This window comes from Notolepis coatsorum, assembly GCF_963971535.1.
Source record: "Notolepis coatsorum genome assembly, chromosome: 14".
In the NCBI taxonomy this organism is placed as follows: Eukaryota; Metazoa; Chordata; class Actinopteri; order Aulopiformes; family Paralepididae; genus Notolepis; species Notolepis coatsorum.
This window is the reverse complement of record NC_140178.1, coordinates 75,649,157-75,674,401: the sequence shown is the minus strand read 5'-3', so window position 1 is coordinate 75,674,401 and position 25,245 is coordinate 75,649,157. Positions and strand designations below refer to the sequence as shown.

The following is a 25,245-nucleotide window of genomic DNA, read 5'->3' as shown; positions in this document are numbered from 1 at the left end:
AGGTTTCAGAGGTGTGAGTGACAGCCTCTTCTGTGCGTCTCTGCTGGTCGGCCTGCCAGGTTTCAGAGGTGTGAGTGACAGCCTCTTCTGTATGTCTCTGCTGGTCGGCTTGCCAGGTTTCAGAGGTGTGAGTGACAGCCTCTTCTGTGCCTCTCTGCTGGTCGGCTTGCCAGGTTTCAGAGGTGTGAGTGACAGCCTCTTCTGTGCGTCTCTGCTGGTCGGCCTGCCAGGTTTCAGAGGTGTGAGTGACAGCCTCTTCTGTGCGTCTCTGCTGGTCGGCCTGCCAGGTTTCAGAGGTGTGAGTGACAGCCTCTTCTGTGTGTCTCTGCTGGTCGGCCTGCCAGGTTTCAGAGGTGTGAGTGACAGCCTCTTCTGTGCCTCTCTGCTGGTCGGCCTGCCAGGTTTCAGAGGTGTGAGTGACAGCCTCTTCTGTGCCTCTCTGCTGGTCGGCCTGCCAGGTTTCGTGGACCGGGGTGGGAATCACCAGTTTCATCACGATACGATACGATACGATATAGATTATTTGGACAATGATACGATATTGGCCGATATCACAGTCTGCCACGATACGATTCGATTCAGATGCCTGCGATCGATACGAGACGATATTATATGCCCATTTAACACAATCGCTAACATTTAGATCAACTCAAAAAAGGCAACGGAAATATCATTTGACATTTTTATTTTTGAGCTCTTCCAGACATTTAAATGAAAAACAATCTATTTTTTTTAATACAAATAGACCTCCTGTTCACTGTAAAGTGCCACTTTAAGTAAAAATTTTTGGAACTCAACACGCAACCTAAAACCCCTTCCTCTCCCAACCCGTTCCTACAATTGTTTTATGTTGCATGATAATCATGAATACATTTATTATGTATTGTATTTTTTATGTTTAAATATCAACATTATCTGTCCATCCTCAGTAAATTTACTATCAATATAATATACTCGTCTGACTTCATCTGGTCTTTCCAAATGCACATGCACGCACACACACACAGAAAGGTAGAATGCTCCCCCCCCTTCCCCAGTCACCACTCTGCTGTTCTCTCTAAGTATATGGCTCTGATCAGTGTTAGCCTGTTAGCTTATGCTAACGTAACGTTAATTTCGGTCTTTAACGCAACATGGGCATAAAGGAATGGCAAGGATTGCAAAGCATGTTAGATGCATTTGAAAAACAGCAGGGACTTGTTTTGGGTCGCAAAATAGGCACACTATGTAGCCTTGCTCTGTTGTAATGTCCGCGTTTCAGACGCTACTGCTGTGCTGTTGAGCAGATACGACTCCACAGGATTTTCAAAATAAGAGTATCGCAATATGAACTTATCTTTTTACGTTGCATCGATCCTATTGGATCATTGATAATAGATCGATATATCGATCTGGATCGATGTATCTTCCCACACCTACTACAGTTGAGCTCAAACGTTCTGTGTGGAAACTTAACGCCACAGTCCAGGCAAAACCCAAGCAACATTCGTCATGTTGTCATGTTATTTAGTGAATTACCAACAACGGCACAGAGGCCATCATTTGTCAACCATGATAATAGACCTTGTGGGCCAAGTTGTCCTTTTCCCACTTTCTGTCCTTGTTGACTTGCTAATGGCTATTCTCGAAGTCAACTTCCTGCCTGTTGTTGCTAGGCAACTGCAGCGTGGGGGGTAACTGCCCCGCCTCGTACATTGTGTACGGTTCATTTAGTGCAGAAACGGATCGTTAAAGCGTCAAATTAAAGACTATCAAGCGGAATTTTCTTCAGTCCTTCACAATGCCAAAGAGCTGCTGTGTTACGCGTTGTACTAATGACAAAAACAGAAATCCAAATCGCAAGTTTTATACCATTACGGAGGAAAAAGTGGCTGGTGGCTAACGTTCAGCTAACTCGCTCTGTGTTGTGGTCGTGGTAGCTACATGCTAAGCTAACGTTAATTACATAATATCGAACCGATAGGAGCTTATCTTATCTAATCTTACGTGGATGTTTGATCGGGTAGTGGCACACGTGGTACCACCACGTAAGATTAGATAAGATAAGCTCCTATCGGATCGATATTATGTAATTAACGTTAGCTTAGCATGTAGCTACCACGACCACAACACAGAGCGAGTTAGCCGAACGTTAGCCACCAGCCACTTTTTCCTCCGTGATGCATCAGCTGGTATTATATAAAACTTGCGATTTGGATTTCTGTGTTCGTTATTAGTACAAAACGTAACACAGCAGCTTCAATTTGGGTATTCGAGAGATGGCCATGTCTGCAGACTGTGTTTTGTATGGACATTATGTCAAGTCAATCAGGGGGAGATCTTTGACTCATATCTCGCCTTAGAATCACCAGAAAGGCTTTCGAAATAGTGAAATGCCATGTTGGCCTCAATATTTTCAAAACAAATCGTATGAAAATGTTATGAAATGAACAAGAATGTGATTAAACATGTAATAAAAACGGAGCTCAATGCATGGATTTGATGGTAGAAATCCGTATGGTCCCCCTATACCAAGATGGCGGCGGTCTCGTGACATCAGAGTGTCTTCGAGAATCTAGCATATTACATCCTATATCTGCGGATGAGAACTCTCAAAGTAAATGAGATTAGAGTAGATTCAAATGTATTGTCATTATACAGCACAAGTACAGTACAACGGAAATAAGTTTGGCATCCAAAGTGCAATAGTAAAATATTATATATACAATGTATATACTATACTATATACTATATACTATACTATATACTATACTATACTATATACTATATATATATATATATATATATATATACTATATACTATACATATACAATGTATACAATGTATATACTATACTATATACTATACTATATACTATACTATATACTAAGATGTATAACTTAGTACTACTGAGTAATAGTGCTAATCAGATGTATGTACAGAGTTGTAGTATTAATATGTACAGTGATACAGGTATAAAGACAGTATGGTAGTAAGTCATACTGGCCAGCAATGTAACTTGTAAGAGTTGGTAAGGGATATGTACAGATATAGATGTGGTATCTACAGATATGTAAAAAGGATTTTATGCAGGTACTGTATGTACAGACAGATTTGGATAGATATATATACGGTAATAATACATATATACATATATATATATAATATATGTATGTATGATAGCACTGTTGTACATGCTATCATACAGAGTTGTATGAGTAGACTAGAGTATGAGGTAGGTAGTAGTTATGATTGAATTCAAAGTTTGTGCAGTATGAGTAACAGCCTAGGGAATATGCAATGGAGTTCAGAGTTTATATGGTATGGGGGGGTTGGGTGTTGGAATGAGCGGTGTCCTTGACAATGCTGCATGCCTTCCTCAGGCACCGTTTGTGATGAATAGACTCAATTGCAGGGAGTGATGTACTGGTGATGCGTTGGGAGGTTTTCACCACCCTCTGCAGTGCTTTCCGGTCTATGGCAGTGCAGTTGCCATACCAGTTGCAGTTGGTGAGTATGCTTTCTATGGCGGTAAAAGTTCACCAGAATCTGAGGAGACTTTCAGTCTTTGTAGAAAGAAGCTCCTTGGTTTTCTTGGTGTTGAGGGTTATTGTCGGTGCACCACGCTGCCATGTGCTGGACCTCCTCCCTGTAGGCCGACTCGTCGTTGTTTTTGATGAGCCCCACCACTGTTCGGAGGGGACGATGGTGTTTAATGCTGAGCTGAAGTAGATGAAAAGCATTCTCACATGGGTATTGCTCTGTATGGGTACTGCATTTATATAAGAGAGTGAGGAGGGGTTTGAGGTTAGCAGGGAGGGCTGCCTTGGTGGGCACCTCCTGGTTGTCCCCATCAAAAGCGGGCATAAAGGTTATTGACCTCATCATAAATGCAATATAATTCACCAAGGACATTGGTTAGTTAGATCCGTTGCACTGGGAATGTGTGTGCGGAGAGCACTTTGTACCCAGCCAACAGGAAGGACAATGAGAAGGACGGCTGTGGGGAGGCAGAACGTGAGCTGAGCTTCCACAGTCAGCCTTTCTACCGACTTACAATGAATAAAATAAAATAAAATAAAATGTATTTGTAATTTGAATGGACACATCTTCTTTAAACAAGTCAAGAAGATGCATCACAATAAATCAAGAACAAAACAAAAACGCCATGAAATCCAAAATAAAATAATGCAACACTCTCAGACATACCCCATGCGAAGGTAAGGAAAAACTCACCTAGCAATAGGAAAAAAGCACCGCAGGCAATGTGCAGGGGAGAGACCTTAGAAGGGCCATTCAAGGGGGGATCCCCCTTCTTAGATGTCAGTGATAGTAGTGTTGCTATAAAACAGGCGAAACAGTTGGTAAGCATGTACATATATGTGTAATTTTTTGTATTTCGGGGGCACAGAATTTTTATGATGAAAATTAACAAAGATTATAAAACATTGTTGACACTTTTTTTTACAGTCTTCGTCCCTATGTTTGATAACGTAATGTTAATGTCTCCATATATAGGGCTCTACGCTAACCTTTTTCCCAAGGAGCACATGTGCTCCTAAATAAAATGTTAATAAATCAAATCTAAATAAAAATGTAGGCGCACACAAAGGAATTTAGGAGCACAGTGAAAATTGTTCAAGTAACACAGAGTTTATTAACAAACTATTTATCACATGCATATTATACTGTGCGTGTGCACACTATGAATTGAAAATGGGGGACCCTGATGTAAACAAGACTAAAGTCTTTCTCTGGTCTGCATCCCCTTAACAATTGTGTGTATTGAGCCGTACTGTATTGTACCCATTCTGCAATCTGTTAAATAAAGTTTTCATTAATTCATTAATTCAAGGGCTAAACATCTGTGCAAATAGCACATACCACCAAAATCACAAATTGGCCAATGCCTACTAGACGCAAAGGATATCGGTTGTCAAGCTGCTTTTGTATGTTGTAGTGTTGTTATGATACCAACATTTTGACTTTGATACAGATAGGAAAGGCAATGGAATATATTATTAGATGACAGAACATTGAAAATTCTTTATACAATTATTTAATTCATTATAATTGAAACGCTATTGAATAATAGTTAATTAATAGTTAATACAATTATTCTGTTACAGCTACAAGCTATAATTTATACTATAGCTACTGTCTATCAATATCTTCCTTTTGAATGAAAGGGGAGGGAGAGAGAGCGAGACACACACACAGATAGACAGAGATTCTCAGCCCCCCCTTCCCTCACTATGCCTCTGAGCGTTCCCAGTGATGGCTTACTGTGTGCGTGTGTGTAATGTATGTGCGTGTGGGAACGGGACACACATCTGTGCAATAGCACACACCACCAAAGTCACTGGCTGGCCCACAGTGTGTATATGCGTGTGCTAACTTCGCTAGCGTTATCAGCTGTCAATATAACGTTATCCGCCTCAGTAACATTAGCTGCCTCGCCGGATTCCTCTTTCTCCTCGTCTCTCTTTCGCTCAAAATAAAAATGAATGGGCTTCATGGCTGGCTGAATTTTTAGCGTTGTCTGAATGTATAACTTGCCTATGGTACCGTGACTTTTCTTTTCCAGCATGTACGGTGTTCTCGTTTCCTTTCTCTCGCATGAAACCAGTCGCGTCACCACTAGAAGAAACTACTGTGATTGGAACGTTTATGCGGCTTGTGGAATGTGGGACTTGTAGTTTTTGAACGATTAGCAGAGAGAAAAAAGCACTACTGAGGTTGTAATCTTCACTCGCACACTGTGCGAGTAAATAGTTTTTCCGGTTCGCGCACACATATTTTTAGGGGCAAATGCGAGTGAAATGCTCGCACTGTAGAGCATATATATAATTAGTAAACTGCTTTTTTTGCCCCCCTTAACTGATTTCCGAGGGCATTTGGTAAATTTTCGAGGGCATTTTGCCCTAAGCCCCCATTAATTTCGATCCCTGCCACGCAGTGTGTTCTATCAGTTAAATAAGATTTAAACCAAGCGAGTGCGTGACCCTGAATGCCAACATGATTCTAGAGCCGACTCGGAAGAATCGAATGGTCGACAGTGTCAAAGGTTGCACTGAGATCAAGCAATAAGAGCACAGAAGTTAGGTTTGAATTGAGAGAGAGCAGTAAGTCATTTGTGACTTTGGTAAGCTCTGTTTCGGTGGAGTGGAAGGCTCTAAAGCTAGATTGAAAAGATTCATGAAGATTGTTATTTGATAGATGGTCAGTAAGTTGTGTTGCGACAATCCGTTCTAATATTTTGGATAGGAACGGAAGATTGGAGATAGGTCTGTAGTTTTTCAAGATTAGAGGGTCAAAGTTTGGTTTTTTAAGTAGTGGTTTAATGACTGCTGATTTAAAGGCCAAGGGCATCACACCAGTAGACAGAGGTGTTGAAGATATTGAGTAGGGCAGGGCCTAGAGTTGGGAAGAGTTTCACACTTTAACACACTTTATATTTATTGGTAAAGAGATTTGCACTACAATCCATACCTCATTGCACCTTACCCTAAGTTGTACCTCATCCCATTTCTGCATTGTACTGTAACTCAGTTACAAATTTTTTTCTACTCTGTATTGTACAGTATATTGTATATATGTATATTGATGAACACGTTTGTTTACACTTTGTTTATGTACTTTTTACTTTCTATTTTATACTTTATCTATTTTTATCTAGCACACTCTCGGGAGCAAAACAGAAAAAAGCATTTAATATAAAAGTATTCTGTATTTCTGTATGACAACTAATAAAGAAACTTGAAACTAGCCGCACCAACCAATTTAGAGAGGACACTTAAGTGAGATGTTTTCAATGCAGCATAGCGTATGGCTGGATTCAAAGTCGGAGGGAAGGCCCATCAGAGGTTGGGAGGGACTCTGATTGTTGAGTAAGCCAACAATTTCATCTCTTATGAGATACATTTTCTTGGTAAAGAATTTAATTAATTCGTTTATTCGTCTATAGCAGCGGAAATACGTTTATTTTGTACATTATCTAACGTTACAACTAACCTAAAATTAGTTTAGGTTAGTTGTAACGTTAGATAATGTACAAAATAAATGTATTTCCGCTGCTTTACACCGGTTCCTGACAGGCAGCGAGCGAGCAAACTGGAGACGAAATCGCGCGCGACACTGTCCTGATATGACGCAGCGCTTGTCCGAGTGTGTCTGTGTGTGTGTATTTACCTGGAAGCACAGGGGCAAAGCAGCCTGCGATTCTCGACCAATAAAAAGTGTTTAGGGGCGGGACTCGGCCGCGTAATCGCTCAACTAGAGACACAGCGAGCGAATATTTGAGGGGGGAGCGACATCGCCGCTCAGTTCGCTGTCGCTCACGGTAGGTCAGGATAGTCTGATTGAAACGAATACATTTAATCATTTTCGCAATCACGCTCGCTCGCGTCGCTCCCTGTCAGGAAGGGGTGATAGACGTCGCTCTTTTATTTTGAAATCCCCCCGACCGGAAGTCATTGCCCTCGTTATTTGCTTTAGTGTCCGCCCGGTTCTGTGTTTGTTGGTTAGCTCCGTTAGCTAGCAGCATATCAAGATCAGCCATGGGAATACTGTTTTCTAAATTGGGGAGGCTTTTAATCGTCAAGGTAAGAGGATTTTAAGTCATGGTATCCATAAACTTCAATCGGTTCGGATCCTTTGAATAAAATGAGTGTAAACAAACACAGCGTCACGTTGAAATCACTGACTGCGCCCCGAGAGGAGTGGTTCGGCAATAAATAGTTCCGCGTATATTTGCTTAGAAAACGTAATTGTCTAATTCAATTATTTTTTATTTCTCCACGTGGTAAATACACAGGTCACAACATGTTTACAGGAACATTTTGGAGTTGTATTTGGAGTGTATTTCGTGACTGTAGGGCACTGTAGGGAACGTCAGGGTACAAGTCTGACCCACTTCCAGTGATGAAGCTAAGCTACGCTAACGGAGCGGCTGTTCCCTAAGCCTAATGCACGCACAGAGAAGAAAAAAGTATGTATCTTCTTGTCTTAACTCCAGGGTAGATGGCAAATAAAGCTAATTTCCCAAAATGTTGAAGTTTTCCTTTCACACTTTGACGACCGATGGGCTTAGTCTAATTAGTGGCTAGAGGACCAGGGAATGTAAACAAACATGTGGGTTTTGTAACAGCTATATCTATACTTTATAGTGTTGCTATCTGTCCATTCTCATTATCAATTGAGTGCATAAACCGTCCCTTCAAAATGGCTTAAAGAAGAAAAAAAATCCATCGGTAGGTTATCATTTTATAGCGCCGTGAATATAAGCTTTATCGCAGATTTCGTCTCATATATTTTCTGGGAAGCTAGTTATGGAGCTAAAGGCTACTAACGTTATATTCAACGGCATTTCCGTTTTATATATGCTAATGAAATAACACAAACTGCTTATGATCCGGACTATCCCAGAGCATCTATGGATGAAAGGGGGGCGGCGGGGGACGTCGATTAGTATTATTGATTACCAATACAGTGTCCGTGTAAGTAGCCACATTCACAGATTGACTGCTTGCGTTGCACAGCAAACTCCAATCCGGCTGTAAATTAGGTGATAAAGGTCTTACCGCCAGCCCGTGTGATACCCGGCAGCATTTCCCCGTTATCGATCGGCATCTGGTAGATCGATATGTCCATTGGTTGATGATAAATCCCCTTATTCCATGGTGAAATCTCTGCTTCGAAACGTGATACACGGTGTGCATGCTGTTGGTTTGATCCTCCACTGAAAGGTAAAAAAAAAATTCCATTCGCCCACAATGATACTGCAGTGGAGCGATGGCGCCCCTAAGAGGATCTGGCCGGTATTGCATGTTGCCGATTCCACAGAGGAGGGTAGATCTGCAGAGTCAATTTTTCTCCCATCCCAATTTCGTATCATCCAATTCAACCCTCCCCTGTCACGAACGCTGTTTCTTGCCTCCCACAAGCCGGCTGCAATGTGGACTAAGTCATACATAGCACAAGTCCCCTCCGGTACTTGAGGTAACAGCAGTCGCATCTTTTCACCTGCGCAGCTCGATCTCTCAGTGGCGAGGAGTAACGCGTGGGAGGCTCACGCTGCCCCCGACACTTCCTGATTCTACTGCGCAGGCGCACCAACCGACCTGTAGGAGTCGCTGTCCACAACGCCCGATCCCCACCCATCAGTTTCCCACCCCCTAATACGGCCAATGTGTATTAGTATGAACAACCAGCTAAACTGAAAGCAATGTGGAGCGCTGGGCTCGAACAGGCAAGCCCAGCGTCGCCGTCATTCGTGGCGAGCGCCTTGCCGACTACGCCACGTAGCCGCCCTTGATCTGGTTATTAATATGGAATAAAACAATAACAACTTGCCACGGCTATGTACGTGCCTCTGGTCCACAACGCATGGCACCGAAAGCCGTGTATATACGTGGCTGGTCCCCATTGTGTTAAGGGGAGAAACATTGTCGAGCGTGCTACGAAGGGCGGCATTACGTTTATCTGTGAAGAGATCAAGGGGGCCAGAGTAAGAGGAAGGGAGAGAGGGTGTCTGGGAGGCATTTAACAAGAGTTGGGACAGTGGAGGTGTTAATATGACTGCTCATGTAGGAGAAAGTTGAGTTTGGAGTTGTAAATCAGAGCAACTCAGCCTCCTTTTTTGGAAGTGCGTGTCATATGAGAGCTACTAAAATTAGGGGGTGAAGCCTCGTTTAACTCATTCACGGCCAATCACGTAATATTACGTGTTTGCTCGCCAACCGTTGAGCGCCAAAAATGTAATATTACGTTTTTAGATTGTTTTTATTCGATTTTAATATGCTATACTCTCTCGCGGACCTCGGTGTTACCATTGGAACTCATTCTGAGACCCAGAGAGTGCAATACCGGCCGGATCCTCCTAGGTGGCAGTATCGCCTACCCTTTGAAACCTTATTTCACACTGTGTGTTACATCTTATATGATCCGGGCGGAGAATTTGGCTTCGGGCAAGTGAAACGGTTCATTCGAGCAACTTGGAACGCTTGGAACACACTTGATGCATATTTTGTGACAATGCATGTCAGGGACCCGATGGACATCAATACTGGAAATCGCGATTGGAATATTCATTTTGGGATACGTCCTAGTAAAGGTAAGGACTATATGACATCAATCTTACTTTGATCCAATAATGATTTCACATCGATCGCAACGATCATAAATTATGTAACATACTCTGATTCAATATACCGGGTTAGGGATATAGATGGAAAGAGAGGAGTGGGGAGCCTGATGGGGGAGGGACCCAGCATGGTTAGGAAAGGTATAGGGATTGGCAGGCTCCATCGGTTTAGCATGACTGGCAGGCGAGGCGGTTAGGTGGCCGAGCGGAGATTGCGTTCGTCTGTTCGAATCCAGCTCACAGCTCCGGGGTTGTCACCAGCTTGGCTGGCCGTCCGCACTAATACAATTGGCTGTATTAGAGGGTGGGAGAAGCTGGCGGGGTGGGTCCGGGTCGTTGTAAACAGCGACTCCTACAGTTCGGTCGGGGCGCCTGCTAAGCGCGGATAGGACCTGAGGGGGATAGTGTGGTCCTCCCACACGCTACACCCTCTCAGTGAGAATCCGCGCTGCCAGGTGAAAAGAAGCGGTGATTGGCTGGACGTGTGTCGGAGGAAGCACGTGATAGCCTCCACTCTCTTAGATGATCTGACTGTGGGGGGTAAGTGCGCAGCGACCAGGAAGGGATTGGGAATTGGCATACGACTAACATTGGGATGGGAGAAAATTGGAGGAAAATGGAGGGGGAAAAAGACCAATAAAAAAAAAAAAAGCATGACTGGCAGGCTCGCTACGAACCTGTACCCTGGCATAGGGCTGGGCGATATGGAAAAAAATCATATCGCAATAACGATATGATAATGTTATCATATTTCTCGATATCGATAATTATCGAATTGTTATAAGTATAATTTTTTTTTTTTTTTAACAACATATGTATGTTTATTTTGCAGCAATTCTTTGTCATTGCCGCCATCTTTAGTGTTACATCCCCTCACACTCCAGTTCTCAGACTGCAGCTGGTTTAAAAGCGAAAGTAAACCGGCTTCTCTGCTGGCTGTGGCTCCAGGGGAGGCTCTGCTAGTTTATTTTCGATCTTTTGGCGCTTTTTTGGTGGACAAACCACCGCACATGTGCACCGTGACTCGTGACTGGAGTCTAGTTCTGCTAGCACACATAGCCTACTGTGTACAGACGGTTTCAAACTGTATTTTAAATTAGAAAGCAAACAAAATAAATGGACGAGAAAAATAAATCTCAATTTGGTCAGTATTGTCATTTGGACAAGCAAAGCCATTACTTTAAGTTGCAGGCAAGAAAGACAAGTCTGTCCACTGTCTCTGGTTTTAAAACTGCCCTGTTGCAGGTAAAATATATATATATATATATATATATATATATATATATATATATATATATATAAAATATCGATTTTTTTTTCTTTTCGATATTCGATATCGATTATTAAAATATATCGCTGTAACTGAGGGGTTACAAAACCCTGACTGTATTAAAGATTGTGATAGATTAAACCACTGCTAATTATGTACTTAGTATTACTTGCCAGACAGTACAACTAATTATGGCAGACACTCATAATAACACGGCACGGTGACAAAGAAATATCATTGAGGGTATTTATTATTATGCAGCAAATTGTACAGATATGAGAATTAAGGTCGCGCTTGTATGGCGAAGAATATGCATAAGTCAGTCAGTAGCAAAAGTCAGTGGGAATAGAATAATTCCTACGATGGGGTACTAGGCTAACGCCGCCTGGCGTAGGATGGCAATTATAGGGGGAAACGCTAGTACCGCTGGATACAAGGGGTTTCCTCCCAGAGATGTAAGCTCTGGAGGGAAGAAGAATGTTCGGATACTCAGTCTGTTCAATTGAAGAAGAAGGGGGTTCACGTACAGAATCCAGTCCTTGTAATCCAAATGCTCAGCAACAAAGCAATAACTGTAATCCAATTGCACGATAGCAATGATGATAGCCAGCTAGCTGCGGTCCACGAAGCCAGCCCGAAGTAGATCCTCACGTGGTTAAATCCAAACGACAGTGGGTATTAACGATGCTCTTCTCCAAGGGTAGTACGTTTCACAATCACTATAATCCAACCAATACTGGTTCTGCAATCGCCGCCGTCGGTTCCAATATGCACATGTCCAGTAAGTTCTCCGACTAGGCCCTCCTCGTGTACTGGCACCAATGTATTTAGTCCACGCACACTGGCTAAGGTTCCACTAGCTAAACGAACGAACTGCTGGGTAATGCTGCACACGAACGAACTGCTGTTGGCACGATACACAATAAATAACGACTCTTTACTTCACATTAAGCTAAGTCGAACTTGACGTTATTGCATTAAATCTGACACTTTTACTATTCACTTCGCACGTGGTTCTCAACGCTCTGTTAGACGAACTGCTTCTCACTACATTAGAATCACACTGAACTTGATGAACAGCTACTGTTCGCACCTGCCGCGATATATATACTTAAGTGGCTTTCTAGTGCCGAACCTCAGTTCTCGTCTCGAATCAATGCGCCGTCTCCAGGCATGTTCCAACATGGACTCGCCTTTGAACCTGACTTTGGGGGCTCACCGCCTGGCGCCGAGAACGTTATCCAATGAGGAAAGTGAATATTACTGGGATTCAAACGCAGGCTTAAAGGGATATAACGTGTATATATAAATAATATACAAGGTATATAAAACAATAAATGTAGATTCTCAGCTTTTAATCTGGCCCTTCACAACAATCGCGATATTTATCGTTATCGTTATATCGCCCAGCCCTACCCTGGCATGCTTGTGGGGTGGCTGTCAGCCCAAAGCTAGGCTCTTGTCTATATTTCTAGATAAGAGAGAGGCGCCCAATGGGCTGTTGTGTGTCCTCAGTATACACAGCAGTGCCACTGGTTAGTGTCTCACCAACGGGTTTCTTACATTATGACTAGCAGTTAATTATCAGAACCATCATACCTGCCTTCAAATCTAACTTCAGTCTGCCAGATTCTATTCAAATGGAGTCTTTTAACTAGAGCTGGGCCGTTAACGGCGTTAACGTGCTGCATTAACGCTATACTAGTATTGCGCGATAATATAATTAACGCATTAATCTAATTTTTTTTTTTTTTTTTTTTTTTTTTTTTATACCTTTTCTTTTTTTTTTACCTTTATTTACCCAGGGTAGGTTCGCTGAGCACAGATGCTCTTTTTCAGGAACACCCTGCTTCACATTCACACAGTTCCATTCATACCTGGGAGCTGCCCAGTACAACCACAGTTGACACCATTGGCCACTGAGCAACTCCACTGGAGCAGTTGATTCAAGCCATGTCACATAGTTCAAGTTTGAAATGATTCTTTCTGTTTTGCTCCTGAGAGTGTGCTAGATACTGTACTGTACTGGTAATATTATTTATTTGTGTTAACTTCTGAATAAAACAACTTATTAAACACAAGTACATCTTATTGAACATTATTTTGATATTTCATTACCAATTATCATAGCAAAACAGCTTTTTCAAACAGTCTGTAATGCATTTTGGAAACGGGAGATGGGCTCATGGTGTAATGGGCCACCTGGCCTGAGAAACATAAGGAGGAAAGAAAAAGTAAGGACTCATTAAGTAAGGGTCATTATTTGGGTAGAACACACATATTTTGAAGTTTTTTTTTTTTTTTGCCATTTTAATCTAGATTAATCTAGATTAAATCCAGGATTGCAGATAGATTAATCTAGATTAAAAACATTAATCTATGCCCACCTCTACTTTTAACACTTTCAGTGCCACGAGGTGGTGCCAGAGTTAGCTCTTGAATGCCACCATCGGTGCCAATGTTACGCTTAATATCGCCTAATCTATGTTTTAAATTATGGCTATGTGTCTAATCTGCCTGTCGCTTATCAAAGAATCCTTTTCCAGTCAGTGCTGTCAAGGCAGATTGGTTTTTTATCGCTTCATTTCCGTTTGAGAGCATTTTAAAAAGCACCTGTTTTGAGGTAAAAAACAGTCCATTCTGGACATTCTATGATAATCGTCTTTTACTGGAATATTCCAGAACGTTGATATTTGTCGGCCTATTTATGAATCGTTTTCAAATAAACGCTAGATGATCAATATTATACGTGCACTCAGGCACATTAGAGCCGCGCACGGATAATCGCCGTGTTAATTTCCTCTTGGATCTTTACAGTGAAACCGATAGAGCTCATTTCACAAAACAGCTTATATCTTCATAAAAATGAGTCTGATTATCCTAACACTGATAACATAGATTCCTTACCTGACATCAGATGGTATCCAACTGGTATATTCCAATTCCTGATCACCATTCGAAAAAATCGATAAGTGTATGGATCCAAAGTGTGTACAGTGCAGTACATGATTCCGCGGGTCTCAGAGGCTCCAGAATGAACTGTGATAACCCCGGCTGCATCAGTGGACTGGAAAATATGGAGTACAGGATTTTTTCCCCCATCCATTTTCATTGAGTCCATTCCAAAATCCCTTATGTCATCTGGGAGACGATAGGGGGCGCTTTTTTCCACATCTGATCGCCGGCGGCGCTCGGGTATACTAGGGTAGGCTCGCGTGATGCAATATGATTTCAGATCGCTAAAAAATAAAAATAAAAAAAAATCAGAGAAATCTCGTGAGTGGCTTTCAACATAACTATCGGAAACCCGAGAAAACTTGTGAGTGGCACTGAAAGTGTTAAAAGTCAGCTGTAAAATAAATATAATAATAATTAAAAAATTTAAAGAAATTATAATAATACATGCATATACTTGTATGGATGGTGCCTGTGTACCTCTTAATTAACAAAGTACTTCAAAGACAATATACTATTTTCATGTAAGATACCTACATCCTTGTTAGGATTCTCTTTTACTCACACTATTTAGGCCTAGTTTGATTGATTGATTGATTGATTGAAAACTTTATTAACAGATTGCAGAATGGGTACAGTACAGTACAGCTCAATACACACAATTGTTAAGGGGATGCAGACCAGAGAAAGACCTTGTTTACATAAGGGTCCCCCATTTTCAATTCATCATAACATATGACATACAGATAGACAGTACTGCTACATCTATACATTTATGACATACCAGATTTGCAAATACAGTACTGTTTGTGATACAAAAAGAGTAAAAGAAATAGAGTATATATTTGACGTAGAAACTGTACATTGGAAGGCGGCTGAGTGGCGCAGTGGGCAAGGCGCTCGCCACTAGTAGCTCTAAATATATTTATGGATTATTTAATGAAAATTGTGAACAAACATGCCCCTTTAAAAAAGTTCACTGTCAAAGCTAAATGTGCTCCTTGGATTGATAACTCTTTAAAGGACTTAATGTTGCAAAGAGATGAGGCCAAGAAGATTTCGTTTTTATCAGGTCTAATTGAAGATAGAAATCATTACTGTAAATTAAGAAACCAGGTTACTAAAATTAACAGATTAAGTAAGAGAACCTATTATAAGCAGAAAATCTCAGAAAGCAGTAGGGACAGTAAAAAACTCTGGAATATACTGAATGAAATCATGGGTAAAAAATCTGCCCTGGCTTCGTTTGTGGGATCAGATCAGATGGTGGTATTTATCTGACTAAGCCTCTTCACATTGCTGATTATTTTAATGACTATTTTGTAAACAAGGTGTCCAAGCTTAGGCAGGGAATGGATAATATTGTCTAACAACTCTGAGGTGTTGATAAAAGAACATTAGGATAAAAACTGTGTTTTTGAATTCCAACAGGTGGATATTGTGACTGTGGATAGGCTATTGCGCTCTCTACCAGTCTCTATCTAATCCACTGGTAATGACCACCTGGATAGCAAATTGTTGAGAATAGCTGCGTCTCATATCTCTGCACCAACAGACCAGGCTGCAGAAACAAATTAGTGGGGGGGCATAAAATGTTCTCGGGGGGCACAATGGTTTTTCAACACAAGTTTCCTTTTATACGTTTCAGCTGGGACAACGGCACTGTGGCTTGCTTGGCGCTGCCCACGGTGCTGAACTAAACAGCAGAGAGGCAATTGAAAAATCTAATTTCTCTCTATCTTAAGAACATTCACTTATACAAAAACAGACTGAACGGATATATATAACAGACCTGCTGGGGCAGTGGACTGAGAGCAGGGGACACAAACAGGCTGGATAAGATGGTCAGGAAGGCCAGTAGCGTGGTTGGGGTGGAGCTGGACTCTAGCGAGGGTGGCGGAGAGGAGAAGCCTTGCTAAGCTCCAGGCCATCAGGGAAAACCCCTCCCACCCACTATACACAGACTTGGCTGACAGGAGGAGCATGTTATAGGCTCACACTACCTAAATGCAGCACTGAACGGCACAGGAAGTCCTTCATTCCGACAGCCATCAGACTATACAATGCATCACTGTGCCTCACTGCATCACTGAGCACAGAGTGACAGTTTTCATCTTCCAGCACTGTGCAATATTACACCTACTGTAGACTTCAGTATATTTTTACTGTATTTATTTACTGTATCTTTTATTCTATTTCATTTTATTCTATTCTTAGGCCATTTGTTTTGTTATTCTTATTCGTGACTTGTTCTGTTTAATGTTGAGTGATTTGCAGTGTAAAATTTCCCTCAGGATAATACATTTCTATTCTATTCTATATCTTTGAAAAGTCTCCATTTATTCAACACTTCTGAATTCACTGACAAACTGAACTGACAAAAATAAGGTGCATAAAAAAGCAAACAAAATTCCTCCACAGGCTACTCACCATCATTAGTAGAGCGGCAAGTGGCGTTTGGGGACAGAGTGAAATCTTCTTAAAACACTGCCCCTCTCCACTCATTCCTGAACTTTTTTGTTAAGTCCTTCTCAAATGCCAACTGAATTAAATTGGCCTTGCGTCGATGAAGCATAGTAAGGCGATGTTCTGTAAAGACGTTCTTGAGGGTAGAAAACGAATTCTCACAGAGTGCCGTGCTAGCTTCAGTAGTGTTGTTGTTGACATCAGTGCCCACTAGGGCTGTCCCCGACTAAGGATTTGGATCGTCGACTTTGATTGACAATTTTTTTTCTTCTTTTTTTTTACCATGGTGGGCACAGTTGACTCAGTGGGCGGGCCCGGCCCCCTAATGCCCGCCCATGGCGCCGGGTCTGTGCACCAATCTGTCACATTTTTAATAGGTGTTTAATCAGTGGCATGTGTCCTTTGTTATGGAAGGAGGGAAAGATCATTCCACTTCCTAAAGATGCTAAATTACCTTTTGGAGGTCCCAACAGTAGGCCTATTAGCATTTTACCTGTTCTCAGTAAATTACTGGAAAAGATTGTGTCTGAGCAAGTCCAGGCCTACTTTTCAGCTAATGACATAACAACTGTACACCAACATGCATACAGGGCCGGTCATTCGACCAGTACTGCTTTGACACAAATGTCTGATAGTTGGCTTTCAGCTATCGATAGTTCAATGCTGGTGGGTGCTATTATGTTAGACTTCAGTGCCGCATTTGATGTGATCGATCACAATCTTTTAATACAAAAACTCATCTGCTATGGTTTTAATAACTTAGCAATTTTATTTTTCAGGAGTTATTTGTCCTCGAGGTCTCAGAGGGTCTATTTTAATGGTGCTTTGTCAGGCAGCAGAGGGTTAGAATGCTGTGTCCCACAGGGGAGTTGCCTGGGGCCCCTCTTATTCTCTATTTTTACTAATGATATGCCTTTTTCTATTCATCAGGCTAGTCTGACTTTATATGCTGATGATTCAACCCTTTATTATGCTGCAGCTACAAACTCTGAGCTTAATCAGGTTTTGGCTGGTGAATTGGACATTTTATATGACTGGATGAAAACAAATAAGCTGGTGCTTAACATATCAAAAACGGTTTGTATGCTTTTTTGGGACCAATCAAAGATTGGCACGTAAACCTACATTGGTTCTACAAATTGCAGGTCAACCTATACAGCAGGTTGAAAAAACTAAGCTTCTAGGCCTTTGGCTTGATAGTACTTTATCATGGTCTGATCACATAAACAAAGCTGTTTTTAAAATGGGTAGAGCTGTTGCTACTGCCAGGCAATGTGCACCATTCCTTCCATTTGCATTGTTTAATCAGATTGTTTGTGCTTTGGTTTTGTGCCACTTGGATTACTGCTCTGTAGTATGGGCTTCTGCTTCAAAACAGTTGCTAAATAGGTTACAAGTGGTACAAAATAAGGCAGCAAGACTCGTTCTTGGTTGTTCATATAGGACTAGTGTTGTTCAAATGCATGAACGTCTTAGTTGGCGGAGTGTTGAGAAAAGACTTTCTGCCAACTTATTAATTTGTTTTCATAAAGTGATCACAACCCACAGTCCTAAATATATCACGGATAAAATAATTTACAGCTCAAATGTGCACATGCATTTTACCAGAGGGGCAAGTAGAGGGCAGATTATTCTACCCCATGCAAATACTAACAGTATGCAATGGACAGTTTTATTTAGGGCTATCGGGGCATGGAATTATCTTCCAAGTGACATACGTGACATAAGAGGTGTAGCAAGCTTCAAAAATAAATTAAAATCTTACATGTGAGCCGGCCATCATACTAACATGGCGGGGTGGGTGGGGGAAACTGTACAACTGTACAAGCAAAACTGTACATTGGAATATCGACAACCATACTAGGTTCTAAGAAGAGGGTCTCGTGTATTCTTGGGTTAGGTCATTTACTGTACAATGGAGGGGGTTGGGTTAGGACATTTACAGGGGCCAGTTTCGAATTGCAGTCTCCCGTAGGTGTTCTTTGAGAGTGGTTTTGAAAGTGGGTAGTGATTCACATTCCTTTACAGCTTTGGGTAGGGCATTCCACATTGATGTGGCATAATTGCGAAAAGTGTTTAGTCCCTTGTTTGAGCCCAATCTGGGTTTAACATGATTTGTGGAGCTCCCTCTGGTGTTGTGATCGTGGTATTCACTGACCTTTGGGAAGTATTTTGACATGTACATGGGTATCTTAGTCATGTAGTGTATCTTGTCAGTATCATATTCAGAAAAGGTCCCTTTGTGTCCCAAAATAATTTACCAAATCATGATATCCTTTTTCCACATCAATATCTATAACCTTAGTTAGTATCACCATCTATCATAGGGCCACAAATTAACAGCTTATTTTGAAAACCTTTTAAGATAAGATAAGATGATTTATTAATCCTCCTGGGGAAATTCAGGTGTCAAAGCAGCATGGGGGGGATACAGAGCTTCACAGTCCTATACAGTCCAGTCCAGACGGTATTTATATAATTGAGTAGTAACGAGTGCCCGTTCAAAGCGTGGTTCAGAAGTAGACCGACCGCTCGGCCTCAGGAAGTGCTGCTGGCAGTGTTGCGTTCAAAAGGTGCAGACACGAGCATTTAAACCTATGATGCTGCTACAGCGCCACCTATTGGTCAAATGGCACCAGATGTGTCATGGTCACTCAGGCATCATATCTACATATATATGTCCACCAAATGTGGTTGCGGTAGCACAAAGCGTTCCAGAGATATAAACAGACAGACCATACCACAGACACGCAGAGATTCCTACTTTTACAGTTAGATTAGACGTGGTTGAGCCGTACGAGATCAAAGGATCAAAAAGCCAAGCATCTTAAAGGGGAATGACACCCATTTTAAGAATCCATATTATGTTCTTCCTGTGCCCCAGGACAGTTCAGTATTTGTGAAGACACACCACTCTCTCCTGAAGCTCAAAATCGGAGAGAGTCAGAGAAAGAACCCTCCAACCTGTGATGTAAAATCTGTGGCTCCCCCATAGACGATGAATGGAGCTCTTGACTTTTATGTGGCCATAAATGTTTGTGTGAGCTCTAACACCCAAATGAGGTTCATATTCAATCATTGCTAGAAGGTCTGAACCATCATTCAAACCTAATGTATTCAATATTATTATTATTATTATTATTATTATTATTATTATTATTATTATTATTATTATTATTATTATTATTATTATTATTATTAATAATAATATTTTATAGCCTCATAAAGTCAGAGCCCCATTCATTGTCTATGGAGCATTCCCAGATTTGACACCCTAGTCCCATCACCAATCTGAGGATACTCCCTCTGATGCCTATAGCTTTAGGAGAAAGAGGTCCATATTCACGAATACTGACTGAACTGTCCCGGGGTACGGGAAGAACATTATGCGAGTAATAAAAAACGGGTATCATTCCCCTTTTAACTAATCCAACGGAGCCGGGAGAGAGAGGGAAGTATTTTAATATGCTTGTCCGCCACTTAAGTCGGAAGGTTTAATTGTTTTGGCCTCGTACCTACGGACGCTGTTTGTTTGGTTAACAAGGGGGATCCTCCCCTTAGGGCAAGATTGAGCCAGCTGCTGTGGAGTCTTCAGGAACAAGACAGGCCAAGCATATCACTTACCGCATGCGTTATTATAGCTCTTCTATGAAGAACCCTTCTCAGAGCTGTGTGTTTCTCGTTTGGGACAGGGACTTGGGACAGGGGGGGGGGGTTAGCAAGCGAGCGTGGTTAGAAACTGGAGTTAATAGTGCTTACGTCAGAACTGTCCTAAGCCGCTACATAGCCAGGGGGGGGGGGGGGGAGTGAGCCCTTTGTAAATACACATAAGCACCCGTTCACGTTGCACACACACACACACACACACACACACACACACACACACGCGCATGCACGCATACACACACAGGGGTGTAAGTACTTGAGTAATTGTACTTCGTTACAATACTTAAGTACTGTTTTTGGGGATTTGTACTTTACTCAAGTATTATTAGGTTTGTATACTTGTACTTTTACTCAATTACATTGAGTAAGAGAGAAAAAAAACATACGTTTTACTCCTTACATTTAAAATGCAGACCTACAAAGTACAAATCTCGCAGGTCCAACAATTTTAATTATTATATGTGTTACGTTATTAATCCTGCGGCCGCACTTTATTTAAAAACAGCCAATCAAATCCCCATCAATGGAAAATTAACCCGCCCATACCCATGCTGATTGGTCCTTGTGCAAGACTAGAAATCGGGGATATTTGATTAAACAGGACGAAACGGAACATTGCATTGCCCCGGAATAAAAAAAAGTTTAGAGTTTAAAGTTTAGCCAGATACTTTTACTTGAATAAGATTTTGAGACGGTACCCTTACTTTCACTTAAGTATAATTTCTGGGTACTTTTTACACCCCTGCACATACACATACACACCCACACTCTAACTTTTGAGTCATGTGGCTTTGACACTTTTACCGAAAGCGACTCATATACTATGTGAGACCCTGTGGAGTGTGTGTGTGTTTTTACGAGCACATTCCACATGGGAGCTCTCTGCTCCGGGGGACGGGGGGAGTCTCCTGGGACCAGCCCCCGTGGGGATGAACATGATCCCTGAGGTGCTCCTGCAGTACCTGGTCCTTCACTCACTGACACACACATGCACGCACACACACGCACACACACGCACACACGCACGCACGCACACACACACACACACACACACACACACGCACACACATACACACACATGCATACACACGCACACACATACACACACGCACACACACGCACACACATACATACACAGATTCACTAGGGAGGACTGAGGAGTCAATCAGAAGCATGATCTTCAGATGCAAAGCTTTGTCCCCTTTTGAGATTATTACTAGGTGGGGCTACGTGTCTTTCTGATGTACCACTCACTACCTGTAAACCACGTCTTCCACTTTGACGCACCGCCAAAATGCAGCTCAACTCTGGGTTGGTGCCTGGCCTATATTTTATTTTATTTCATAATTATATTATATTCTATTGTGCTCAACTTAGTTCATTATTTCATTTGATCCTACTCCACCTCTTTATTGTATTATCTGTCTGTTAATGTCTGTCCACTAATGTCGCACCGAAAACGACCAAAGCAAATTCCTTGTATGTGAAAACTACCGGTACTTGGCAAATAAAGACCTTTCTGATTCTGATTCTGAGTCATGTTAGAACGCTTTAGGATTACGGCTACTCTACCCAGCGGTGAGCCCGACGATAGCAGTGCATTTTGCGTTTCCTGCTGCACAATGCACACCTATTTAATAATACATCGGATTTATATAGTTTTTTTTTTCAAAGGCGCTCAGTCTGGTCTGCATGATCCCACGCACAGCTGAGACCACTGTTGCAATGCAAAACGTGCATTCCCTCAGGAGTCGGTCACCACTGTGTACCGGACGGCCTCCGATCTGAATAGAGATGAAGCTATCTGTGTACGGACTTCGTCAGTGTGTTGGTTCCATCCTGGCATGGGGACTAGCTCCTCTATCTCACACTGTGTGAGCATTTGGTCAGGGCACAATTAAGATGTTTCTTCACGACACCGCCTGTTCCCATCACCCCCATCCCAAACTAGGCTTTGGATCATGGCCCCGGACTCCTGACCCAGTAGCGAGGCACGATTCTCTTCCACTGACCTGAGCTGGGCTGTTTGTATTTATAAATATCTGTGACACAGCATAGAGGTCTATGAAACAGCCTTACCCTTATTTGGTGCTCTCCCCTATCAGCAGTAAGAGAAGCGCTGAAGAGACGAGAGTGGCAGAGAGAGTTGACTGCCCCTGTGTGGCAGCCTTTGCACACTGCATGTTTACATTAGTTTAGCCAATGCTGCTGTTTATTTTTTTAGTACTGGGCACACTAACACAATTGTACTAGAATGACCATTTGCTAAATGTTTGATATTGTTTGTGGTTTCTTCTCTAGACGGGTGGACTCTTCATTTGTGTGTTTCTTCCAGGGCGACCTGCGGAGCTACCTGTCTCAGCAGGATTGGATGTTCAGAAATGCTGAGCTGCTGCAGCTGCAGAAGATGGCCTGTGAAATCGCTGCCGGTGTCACTCACCTCCACAAACACAACTTCCTGCACAGGTAGCATTTCACACCTGCAACACTCCCCTGGCAGTTTGCTGGGGACTTAGCTAGGCCCACAGTTAAGCAGTATATGATGTTTGTCTAAAGTACCTACCCTGTAATTTGTTGAATAATGCAGCTCTCGTCAGAGCAATGCTCCGGCTGGGTATGACGACAGGCGCTCTCTGCTCTGTTTTACTCCTGCATGCCAACACCCCCTTTCACACATTTTACATTTACATTTAGTCATTTAGCTGACGCTTTTATCCAATGCGACTTACAAGTTCAAGTTTCAAGTTTGTTTTTATTTGTAAACGTACATGTACTTCACAGTGAAATGCTTTGTTCTGTATGAGCCCCTGAGAATGTGCTTCATACAGTAAAAAAAAGTAAAGGAGGAATAACACTATACAATATATACAATATACAATACAATATACAAACTAAAGTACAACCTAAGTACAGTGAAAGACAATGAGGTACAAATGCAGACTTAATGAGTTGTGTTGTTCTGTACGACAAGTCATCACACACACGTGCGCACACGCACACACACACAATTACACATGGAAGGATGACGTCAGTACAGTAGAACATTAGTTCTAGTACTTGATAGTTGTTGTCATGGTGCTGACATTTTTATGACTTTTTCCAGACCGAAAATTCGCAAACAATGTTGTTTGGTCGTATGGTTGTTTGATTGATTGCGTATCAAATGTGCTGATACCATGAAGTAAATGATTATGTCCTGGCTTTTGTTTGTTTGGTGGGTTGGGTTACACCTATTTAAGGAATCATATATTTGTGATAATTCTAGATATATATATATTTTTTTTATCCACTTTTTCTCCCATTTTCTATTTTTCTCCCATCCCAATTTCGTATCATCCAATTCAACCCTCCCCTGTCTCGAACGCTGTTTCTTGCCTCCCACAAGCCGGCTGCAATGTGGACTAAGTCATGCATAGCACAAATCCCCTCCGATACTCGAGGTAACAGCAGTCTCATCTTTTCACCTGCGCGGCGCGATCTTTCAGCGTCAGGGGTCTGTGCTTTGGAGGGGCGCCGCCCCCATCGCTTCCTGATTCTACTGCGCAGGCGCACCAACCGACCTGTAGGAGTCGCTGTCCACAACGCCCGATCCCCACCCATCAGTTTCCCACCCCCTAATACTGCCAATGTGTATTAGTACGGACAACCAGCTAAACTGAAAGCAATGTGGAGCGCTGGGCTCGAACAGGCGAACCCAGCGTCTCCAGTATTCGTGGTGAGCGCCTTGCCCACTGAACAATTCTAGATATTCTTTTTTTGTATTTTATTTTTTTATTATTTTTTAAACAAACACATAAACAAACATGACAACACACGATAAGATATACAAGCATTAGTTGTCAGTGCACATCCAATGAAATCACATTTCTAGATATTCTATTGATATTTAACTAAATTAATACTCAAGTAAGATTGACATCAACAGATTAAATCTTATTGAATGAATACTTTAGGCCAATCTTAAACCTGTTGTGTAGCTATATATATATATAGCCAGCCTTTAATTAATTTCACCCAAAACTCACAAAAGATGAGAAATACTATCATATTGTTTATTTAAATAGGTATGAATATTACCTGTATGAAAATGAATTGCATATCAATTGCAAATCATTCATTTGAGAGAGCGAGAGGGAGATAGAGACAGATAATTCTCCTTGTAGCGTCAACCTCACGCAATCTGAGGGAGAGAGAGATGGAGAGAGACCAGTCGGGAGGAGTGGAGATGTTCTCTGAAAGTTTCACTCTGTATAAATGTTGTCACTAATGGTGAGTAAAATGACAGTTGTCATGCAGGCACGCTATATCTTTTGAGTTAACATTAAATATACACTAGCACGCATTGTGTTGTGATGATGAGGATCAGTGTTAAATCATGGATGATGGCTCTACATGTACACTGTGCGGGTGCACGGTAGATGGATTTGTTTTGTATTGTAAGCGTGTTAAGAGAGAGAGGGATATACAGAGCGTACTGGAGAGAGAAATGTCTTGCTGCTGTATTTGGTAAATAGACTGCATTCATATAGCGCTTTTATCCAAAGTGCTTTACAACTTATGCCTCACATTCACACACCGACGGTGGAGGCAACCACACAAGGTGCCAACCTGCTCATCGGCAGTTAGGAGTCAAGTGTCTTGCTCAAGGACACTTCGACACACTGCCGGGAGGAGATTTCGGGAACCTTCAGATTACCAGGCGATTGTTCTACCTCCTGAGCCACCGTCGCACATTTTTGGACGTATGATTGCAAAAGAAACACA

At 41.9% G+C, this 25,245-nt stretch overlaps 1 protein-coding gene across 1 annotated transcript in view; it reads left to right on the top strand.

Moving 5' to 3' along the window:
• The window catches only part of lmtk2 (lemur tyrosine kinase 2), a 119,377-nt gene that overhangs the window by 79,245 nt on the left and 14,887 nt on the right, over window positions 1-25,245 (top strand). Inside the window, exon 7 of the mRNA XM_084329517.1 lies at window positions 22,817-22,947. Coding sequence (XP_084185643.1) covers window positions 22,817-22,947 — 131 coding nt within the window. The remainder of the gene's footprint in view (window positions 1-22,816; window positions 22,948-25,245) is intronic.